Source organism: Coturnix japonica, chromosome Z, assembly GCF_001577835.2.
Source record: "Coturnix japonica isolate 7356 chromosome Z, Coturnix japonica 2.1, whole genome shotgun sequence".
Taxonomy (NCBI): Eukaryota; Metazoa; Chordata; class Aves; order Galliformes; family Phasianidae; genus Coturnix; species Coturnix japonica.
Window position 1 is genome coordinate 61,327,869 of NC_029547.1, and position 9,950 is coordinate 61,337,818.

The following is a 9,950-nucleotide window of genomic DNA, read 5'->3' on the forward strand; positions in this document are numbered from 1 at the left end:
CATAACTGTAAACAACACTGTCAAGCTTAGAAATCCTCTTACAGAATATCACCTCTTTATTTACTTGTGATATTCATAGTCACATATTTGAACATGAGAAAAAATCAACAGTGAACCAATGTGCCATGGACAGGTCTACAGCATGAATTTAAAAGTTAAAAATCACTCAAGATTGACTAAGAAAAACTCCATACAATGAGCACAATCACACTTGTTCTCTAAGTTGCAGAGCATTTCTGCTGGACATCACTGCGCTCTGCTGTCAAAAAATATCTTGGAAGTGGATTTTTTACACAACTGCTGTACTTTCACCACTGCTTGCCAGTGTGGTTTCATGTAACGGAAGTGATTTTTGCTACAGAAATAATGACCATAGGAAGAAAGTTTTTCATGTCAGGATACTCCTTAGCCTTAAATATTGATTATGAATTTTTCTGAGTTACACCTGTGACTGCTAAGGGCATCATAATAGGATGCTGTTAGCATTTACCACCAAGTAAAATAAGGACTCTGAGATATCACTGTTCTCTAGGTCTGAATTTTCTTAGAATGGAGAATATGAATCTGGATCTTGTTATCAGTCTGGGAATCTTTTGACTATCCTTATAATCCTAGATACAGAATGGTGATGATCAAATGATTATGATCCTGTATTCTGTGTACCATTAGACCTGCTGAGATATTTCCAACAAAACCTTTCCATGACAAACCTAAAATTATACAGACTTAACTAAAAGACTTTTGTTTTTTTTTTTTTGACAGACTGTTCTAGATATAAATAATATTGTAAATGTTTGTGTATTTACCTTTGTATTTGAAATTTGAATTTTCCTGAGGCAAACCCGCTATTGCCTCTATATTAATAGCTACTTTAGTAGTAACAGTGCCTTAGGAAAGACTTAACATCAAGTATAGAAAGTAAATATACTTGGTGAAACATAAATTTTAAATTGAGCAAATTTGGAGTTCCAAATTTATAGAAACCTAACCTGGCAAAATCCCACATAACTGTCAGTAATTGATTGAAAGGATTATGTCTTAAATGCTAACAAGATGACATATTTAAAATAATAGAGTAGGAATAGCAGAGAATTCTTGATGGCCTGAAAGGTCTGAAGCAGTTAACAGAACTCAGCAGAGCTAAAGACCAGCCACTTTATCAAGTAAACAAAGATAATGTTTCATTTCAGTCTGAACAGAACAGAATAGAATAGTTCAGGGGGAATGGACCTACAAAGATCATCAATAGTCTTGTTCTGTTGTAACTAGGAAAAGTAAAATCTAAGTTTCTCTTTCCTTCTCCCTCATGAAGTGTCTCTGTTGTCTGATAGTAAGGTTGAGGTCACATATTATTCCTTCACTGGGCAATCGTTTATTTTCTTTTTCCTTTTTCATTCACTCAGAGGAAAGGAATCACCTTTGAGATCTTTGGCCCTCATTCAGACTTTGACTAAATGGTACTCAGGGCTGAAATAGTTCTTGCCTAAAGGCAGAATCAATGAGAACAAGAGCATCTTGGTTCTTAAAGATGAGGAAATGTACTGTGGAGCTGGAAAGGAACACTTTCCATCCTGTGGCACGTTAACCTGGTATCTATTAGGAGGGAAAAAAATTAAAAAATATTAAGAGGAAGGCAAAAAGGAACCAGTATCTATTCTTTAGGAAAAAAAAAAAAAAGAAATGTTAAAAAAAGAAAAGGTAAATGAAAGCAAGAATGCTGCACCAGGGAGAAAAGCCTTTTACCTCAGAGGCTGGACATTTCTGTAACATGCCTTTTACTGGAAAATACCAACATTTCCAAGTCAAATCCTCTGGGTGAATAGAGCTCTTTCTCAAAGGATTAACAAAAACAAAAATGATAAAAACACTACAAAAAAGAAGCAGGATTCCTGTTATATCAGTTATTTTCAGCTTCCGTCCAAGTATTCTAGTTCTACCTATTATTTCAATACTTTTTATTTCAAGTGCTTACATTGTGTTAGAATGCTTTTAAAATTTAAGAATCATCATCTTCTGCATTAATGTTGATGAAGGAGCACCTCAATTTTTCTCTTGTCCAGCCAAAATATTTTGAAACAAGAGCAGGCTTTGATGTGGGAAAATAATACTAAGTTTGACAAGCTCTGTCAAAACTTCCACAATGTTTTTTCAAGTCAACATGTGCTCCCATGTAGTTTCATTTCATTTCTCAGCAGTTAGTTCAAATATTACATCTCTTCCATTTATTTCTTTGTGTTCGTTTCCCTGAAATATAAGATATTAATGACTAAATCTTATCAGTACTGAAATATTACCCTATGGCTTTCATCTAAACAAAGTAAAGTTCTCATGGTCTGTGATTTTTTAATTTCTTTCTTTCTTTTTTTTTTTTTTTAAGCCAATACATTTTAGTGATATACAACAAATAGTGATGTGGCCATCTGTTTTCACACTGGAAAGAAGAGAAGCCATCCAGAGGGACCTGGAGAGGCTGGAGAAGTGGGTCCATCAGATCCTAATGTTTCACTGGACAGAACTTACTCTTCTAACTCCTTAATTCTGCTGCACCTTGAAGGGGGGCAGTCAGTGAGGAATCTGACAATGAAGTCACTTGAAGCCCTCTTTGTTTCCAGCTTTGCAAATTATTTTCCAGTGAGAGTCTGCAGAGATGCATAGAACTGAATCATAGAGCTGGACAAAGGCTTTACAGTAGATGCCTTTTCTGCATTCCAAGATTTTAGCTTTAGTCAACTGGCTACATACTAGAATATAAAAGTATTTTTTCTGCTGAAATTCAGGTGCAACTGTCACGCTTTTCTGCCCTGTGGAATTTCCCAAAATGCCACGATTTTCCAAGCGGTGTCCAGGGCCCTAAAGCGACCACTTTTGTGGACATTACTGAGGCAGAGGCAGTGAGTCTGACAGCCCGTCTGAAGTGCCTCAGTACCAACACCCGTGCATGGGAAATAAGCAAAGGGAGTCGAAGACTGCAGTGCATTGGATAACTTTGATTTTATTGCCATCACAGAAGCACGGTGGGATGATTCCTGTAACAGGAATCTGATCATTGAGGGCTGTCCATTTTGTAGATGGGACAGGCGAGGTAGGAGGAGCGGGGGAGTTTCCCTCTATGTTAAGGAGCGGATAGCCTGTGAGGAGCTGCCTCTGAGAAACAGTCGGGAACAGGTGAAGCACCTGTGGGTTAAACTTAGGAATGGGACAGATAAAGGACAGATGGTGGTTATGGTCTACCAGAGGCAGTACTTTGCCTAAGTCTTCACTGGCAGCCATAACATTTGCATCCCTGAACATCTATGTGGGGACTGGGGGAGCAAACTGCCCTGCACTGTAAAGGCAGAGCAAGTCTGAAACTGATGCAAGAGACAGAATGTGTACAAGTCCATGGGGATGGATGACATGCATGCCAAGGCCCCAGGGGAGCGGGCTGTTGCAGTTGCCGGGACGCTCTCCATCGTGTTTGAAGAGTCAAGGCTAACAGGAGAAGGCCATGGGGGCTGGAAAAAGGGAATACATCACTCCCATTTATAAGAAGGAGAGGAAGGAGGATGTGTGTCTCGCTCCAATTTTTAGGAGGGAGGCAAGGTTCTTTGATATGTGTATATACCTGGCGTGAGATTAAGAAGCAATGGTTCAAATGTTGATCCAACCAGTTTATTAAAGTCCGAGCCGTTTTTAGGGAGACGGGGAAGGGAAGGTAGGCAATAGGAAAAGTAGGAAATATACGCAAGGAGTCTCTGCAGAAAGCAAAAGAGATAGTCACCACCGTGGGTCCAGCGAGGTACACAGTAAGTCCGTTGACCTCAGGAACTCCTCTGATCACCACGGGGGATGGGAGACAGCCAGGGAGTTCCACAGCAAGACAGCCTCGGGGGGGGGGGGTCTTCCAACGAGGTTTTCCCCTCAGGGAATTCTCCATCAAAGGTGTCTTTGTAAAATGGTTTTAAACCAGCTTTTGTGACATTCCCGGCCCACAGATAAGCCAGCAAGGAGGGGTGCAGCACCCCTGAAGAAAACTGCTTGTCCTGCTTCTGCTTATCTTTGCAATCGCGAGCAGAAACACTATGGCACAATAACACCCACCATTCACCCTCCAAGATAGTTAGCAGTTACCAGTCAGAGTCTTATCATCAGAAAGGCCTCACGAAGCAAGCTTTGAGACAACAAAAGAGAAACAGTTCTGTCCTTTAACACATGGAGAACTGCAGGCTGGTGAGCCTCGCCTTTGTGCCTGGGAAGATCATGGGGCAGATCCTCCAACTTGCCATGCTACGGCACATACGAGATGAAGAGATGATCTGAGACAGCCAGCATGGCTTAGCCAAGGGCACATCTTGCCTGAGCAATCTGGAGGCCTTCTGTGATGGAGTGACGGCATCAGTGGAGAAAGGGAAGACAACTGATGTCATCTATCTACTGCAAGGCAGTTGATATGGTCCCCCACCACATCCTGGCTGGCTCTATGACCAGGTGAAGGTCAGTAACAAGCAGTGTCCCCAGGGGATAGTCCTGGGTGTGGTGCACTTCAGTGTCATTATCAGTGACATAAATGGTGGCATTCAGTGCACTCTCGGCAAGTTTGCCGATGGCACCACACAGCTTTGCCAGAAGGCTTGGATCCAGTGGTCTGCAGAGGTCCCTTCCAACCCCAGAGATTCTGTGATAGTGTGAGAAGGGAGCCGTGGAGATGCTGACCATGTGGGGGGCTGCCAGGAGGGCGTGTGGGGTCTCCATGGCAACTACCGGGACTTTGTGATGCACGGGCAGCCGCACACAAAGGCCATTGTGACATGGTGGTGTCCTGGTGCCTTTAGGAGCCAGAGTCCCCGTGCTGCTCACTCTCAGGCGAGCAGCTCCGTGAGGAGGTAGCTTCCCTGGGTGCTTGTAGCTTTGTCTCCGTGAGCGGATACAGAGATGGCGAAGGAGCAGGACCAGAAGGCCCACTCCCAAGCTGATAAAAGACTGCCGAGTGTGCGGGAACAGCGCCAGGTGCGGGATGTGCTGGGAGGGAGAGGGATACCACGGCACCCGAAGCACCGGGGCAGGGGGCACAGCAGCGGGTGGGGTGCCATGGCGGGCCCTGAGCACCTGTGGCCAGGGCACCGCTCCTCCTGCCCCGGGGCGTTTTCTGGGCACCAGCCGACTCCCAGGACAGCTCTGTGCCCCGAGGCAGAGAGCAGTAGGACCCAGCTNGCAGCACCCCTGAAGAAAACTGCTTGTCCTGCTTCTGCTTATCTTTGCAATCGCGAGCAGAAACACTATGGCACAATAACACCCACCATTCACCCTCCAAGATAGTTAGCAGTTACCAGTCAGAGTCTTATCATCAGAAAGGCCTCACGAAGCAAGCTTTGAGACAACAAAAGAGAAACAGTTCTGTCCTTTAACACATGGAGAACTGCAGGCTGGTGAGCCTCGCCTTTGTGCCTGGGAAGATCATGGGGCAGATCCTCCAACTTGCCATGCTACGGCACATACGAGATGAAGAGATGATCTGAGACAGCCAGCACGGCTTTGCCAAGGGCACATCTTGCCTGAGCAATCTGGAGGCCTTCTGTGATGGAGTGACGGCATCAGTAGAGAAAGGGAAGACAACTGATGTCATCTATCTACTGCAAGGCAGTTGATATGGTCCCCCGCCACATCCTGGCTGGCTCTATGACCAGGTGAAGGTCAGTAACAAGCAGTGTCCCCAGGGGATAGTCCTGGGTGTGGTGCACTTCAGTGTCATTATCAGTGACATAAATGGTGGCATTCAGTGCACTCTCGGCAAGTTTGCCGATGGCACCACACAGCTTTGCCAGAAGGCTTGGATCCAGTGGTCTGCAGAGGTCCCTTCCAACCCCAGAGATTCTGTGATAGTGTGAGAAGGGAGCCGTGGAGATGCTGACCATGTGGGGGGCTGCCAGGAGGGCGTGTGGGGTCTCCATGGCAACTACCGGGACTTTGTGATGCACGGGCAGCCGCACACGAAGGCCATTGTGACATGGTGGTGTCCTGGTGCCTTTAGGAACCAGAGTCCCAGTGCTGCTCACTCTCAGGCGAGTAGCTCCGTGAGGAGGTAGCTTCCCTGGGTGCTTGTAGCTTTGTCTCCGTGAGCGGATACAGAGATGGCGAAGGAGCAGGACCAGAAGGCCCACTCCCAAGCTGATAAAAGACTGCCGAGTGTGCGGGAACAGCGCCAGGTGCGGGATGTGCTGGGAGGGAGAGGGATGCCAGGGCACTTTAAGCACCGGGGCAGGGGGCACAGCAGCGGGTGGGGTGCCATGGCGGGCCCTGAGCACCTGTGGCCAGGGCACCGCTCCTCCTGCCCCGGGGCGTTTTCTGGGCACCAGCCGACTCCCAGGACAGCTCTGTGCCCCGAGGCAGAGAGCAGTAGGACCCAGCTCAGCAGGGCTGTCTGTGCCCAGGAACAGCCTCCTCATGGGGGCTTTGCCAGGGACGCTGGTGGTAATGCAGCCACCTGCAACCCAGGCCTCCTTCTCCCTACACAGGTGGGCCGCAGGCCGCAGCAAGCTGTGCTGCCAGGCAGACAGAGCCAGGATTTGTCTGTCCGTGGGATCCAACTGCCACCACTGCCCCACCCAGCACAAGCCTCTGGGAGCCGCCGTGCACAGGTAGGGAGCCCAAGGGAAATGGGAAGGTCTTCTCGAGTGCGGGGAGCGGCCAACCAGCAGGTGGGACCGCTCCCAGCAGGATGAGCCTGCTGCAGCCAGATGGCTGCTGGTGTGTGGTGGGGACTGATGGGGGTGCAGCCGGACTGTGACCGTTCTGCTCTAGGGAACGGGGTGGCAGCGGCCGTGAGCTGGGTGCTGACTTTGGGTTTCCCCATGGCTTCTCTTTCAGGCGGACAGACCGGAGCTCAGGCAGGGACTGCCCCGCAGCAGTGGCTCTGGGGAAGGGAGACGGCCTCTGCCAGCCTTGCCGCCTCTCCCACAGGGGGCGCTGTCACTGCCAGCTGCGCCCCAGAATGCAGCCACTGCTCGGGGACAAGTTCACACCTTGTCCACACTGCCACCAATAGCCTCCAGAAGTTTTCCAAGAGGCAGAGCTGCCAGTGCTGTGAGAGCTACCACCAGCAGAGTGGCTGTCCCAGGTCTTCAGGACAACCCTCAGCCCCAGGAAACGGCAGTGAGGGCCGAGGGCTGGCAGGCAGATCTATCTGTCCCTGCACTCCCCCTCAGGCCTGCAGAGAAGACACCCGAGTCCCTCAGGCTGGCGTATCGGATGCGTCCAGCAGCCATAAGATCAGGACCCTGGCTGAAACCAGCACAACCTAGACAACGTGCACCCACCAGCACTGTAAGAACACCGGCACGAAGAACCCAGGTGCTGGCCCCCAAGGCTGGGAAAGTCACTGAGAATGAGACGCAACGTGCTGCCAGTGCTCAGGAGGACAGCGGAGATGCTCACAGGGTCTCTACATCACGCTCCCTGGCAGCAGAGCAGGCAGCAGAGAAGGAAGCAGAGCAGGCAGCAGAGCAGGCAGCAGACAATGGTGCCAAAGATGCCGAAGACAGCAAAGAGAGGGCCCGCTCTGCCAGGAGAGGGGACAGGTTCCTGCCCTGCTCTCTTTGCTGTTCCACCTACAGCGCTGTTGGCAAAGATGAGCAGGATGAGGGGAAAGACACCTCTGGGAGAGACGCTATGTCAGTGGCAGGAAAGGAGCCTGTGAGCACATCATTTCCTGGGGCAGAGGCCCTGCCTCCAGCGTCTTCAGTGCCTGGAAACCTTCAGCATGATGTGAGCAAGATGCAAGTGGTGAGCAGCAGGCATGAAGTGGATGCAGGCTCAGGAGTGTGCACACTGTGGGGAAGTGTGGCAGGCTGAGCCCTGCCACGGCCAGGCAGCTGCCGGAGTGTGTCAGGGACTGTTGCAGGGTACAACCGGGACATGAGGGCACCTCACAGCGAGCAGCTCTCTGGCAGCTTGGCATGAGGGAACAGGGCTGCAGCAAACACTGAACCAAGTGCTGCCCTCAGGCCCCATGCAGGGCCTTGCCATGTCAGCAGGGACAAGTGGGTCGTGTGGGGAAAGGAGCCAACTAACTCAGTGTTTTTGCTTTGCTTCTCTTGCAGGAGGACAGCCTGGAGATCAGGGACACATTCACCCACAGCAGCACGCCAGGGGAGGGGAGACAGCCTCTGCCAACTTGTGGACCATCCCTGTGTGTCCCTGCACCCCCTCTCAAGCCTGCACATGCCACACGCAAATCCTACAATTTGACATACAGAAGGCGTCCTGTAGCCACCAGACCTAGACCCTGCCGGAAACCAGCAAGTCCAAGGCAGAGTGCACCCACCAGCACTGAGGAAACAGCAGCACAAGCAACGCAGTTGCTGGCCCCCCAGGTTGGGAGCAGCCCCACACATCAGACACCACCTGCTCCCAGTGCTCAGGAGGGCAGTAAAGATGCTGTCAAGGCCCCTGAATCACATTCCCAGGAGGCAGAGCAGGCAGCAGAAGGTGGTGCCAGAGCTGCTGGCACTCCTCAGGACATGCTGGTTGAAAAGGATGATGAAGAAAGGGCATGTTCCAGCAAGAGAGGGGGCATGTTCCTGCCCTTCTTTCTTTGCTGCTCCACCTCCACCTCCACCAGTTCTCTGATGGATGAGGTGGAAGACGAGGAAGAGAGCGTAGACATTCCTATTTGGGAGGGATCACATAGTTATTCCTCAACGTAAGTCCGTGACAGGGGGCACAGGCACATAGCAGGGGGGTTGAAACTGGATGATCATTGTGGACCCTGTCAACTCAGGCCATTCTATTAGTCTGTGATTCACTTATAACAACTTGTGAATCACAGTTTGCAATAAATGGCTGTGGATGGTCAGTACACATATGAAACTCTGGATGACATAGCTCAGGGTCTACTTTTCATGAACTCAAAGGTTAAAACAAGTAAATGTTCCTCAGCAAATGTTTTTATTTTATCCTAATTTCTGTAGGGCTTCTTCTTGATCTTTTCTCCTGTGAAAAGTGAAAACACACTGATAGCAGTGTTTTGATATGTCTTTATTATGATGGTTACTTTATGCACGCTACTAATTAAAAGTAGCTAAAGCCTCTTAGTGAGGAAAGTGAGCAAAGATCTAACAACCTTAACTAAGGTACTCTTTGGGCTTTAGTCACATGAAACAACTGACATAGATGTGGTATTGGTGATATTGAGAAATGCCTGTAGGACTTCCCAATAACAAGAGTAAAAAAGTCAGCATTAGTTCTTGTCAAGGAAAGCAATCAAGTTTTCAGGTGTTAACAAATCAAATAGCTCATTTTCTGTTTGCTAGAATCTATGTAATATTGGAAACAGGCTTTTTCTGTGATAGTGTTTTCATTCTGTTCTCTCATTTTTCTAGACATCTTGATGACCAAGAAAACATAGAAGATAACAGGCAGTAGCATCTCTGAGCTGACTAACTGAACATCATTTCACTTCCTCCCTGTGAAGAGGTGGAGAAGCAAAAACAATACAGTGAAGTTCTTCTGCAGTAGAAAAATGTGACATCATATTGTGATTGAAAGAATCTTTGTGGCTAGTTGATAACTAAAACTTCTATGTTTATTACAAAATATGTCAAGGCTTATATGTTAATAAAATCTTGTTAAGATCTTAGTAATCTTGCTAATCTTTGTCGCGTCCTGATCCGGTGACAAATTAAGGCTGACGTGTGAAAGTACCGTGCCTCCGTGCACAGGAAACAGACGGGACTCACACACAGTGTGTAATGCCAAAAGTACAAGTTTAATGCCGTGCCACAAACCCTATATACTGGTACATGTGACCACCCCTATCAGATACTCGTGACCTTCCTGACTCCACCCCTGGTGCACGCTGGCACCACCTACCCAATACCCAAAAATCTTCATTGTTAAAATCATTAGTAAAATCTTCTCATTATTTGTCAGTGAACAACAACTAAATTCCGACGTTATCCGTTAACAGCTAGAAG

General features: G+C 48.3%; 1 protein-coding gene across 4 annotated transcripts; it reads left to right on the plus strand.

Annotated features, from left to right (window-relative positions):
- Positions 1-4,856: 4,856 nt before the first annotated feature.
- LOC107306616 (proteoglycan 4-like) lies at positions 4,857-9,613 on the plus strand. Of its 4 annotated transcripts, none has more exons than XM_032441456.1 (5): positions 4,857-4,986; positions 6,492-6,614; positions 6,844-7,758; positions 8,076-8,677; positions 9,357-9,613. In XM_032441456.1, the coding sequence occupies exons 1-5, from the start codon at positions 4,912-4,914 to the stop codon at positions 9,397-9,399; spliced, it is 1,758 nt and encodes a 585-aa protein (XP_032297347.1). In that variant the 5' UTR covers positions 4,857-4,911; the 3' UTR covers positions 9,400-9,613. The 4 variants fall into 4 exon arrangements, with proteins under 4 accessions (XP_032297347.1, XP_015705413.1, XP_032297345.1 ...); XM_015849927.2 differs by lacking the exon at positions 4,857-4,986 and adding an exon at positions 5,214-6,182; XM_032441454.1 differs by lacking the exon at positions 4,857-4,986 and having other exon boundaries at positions 6,235-6,614.
- Positions 9,614-9,950: the final 337 nt, after the last annotated feature.

Coding starts and splice junctions, on each gene's coding strand:
- LOC107306616 (XM_032441454.1), top strand. CDS start 6,264: ATGGCGGGCCCTGAGCACCTGTGGCCAGGGCACCGCTCCTCCTGCCCC. Junction 6,615..6,843: donor CTGGGAGCCGCCGTGCACAG/GTAGGGAGCCCA, acceptor CTTCTCTTTCAG/GCGGACAGACCGGAGCTCAG. Junction 7,759..8,075: donor ATGTGAGCAAGATGCAAGTG/GTGAGCAGCAGG, acceptor CTTCTCTTGCAG/GAGGACAGCCTGGAGATCAG.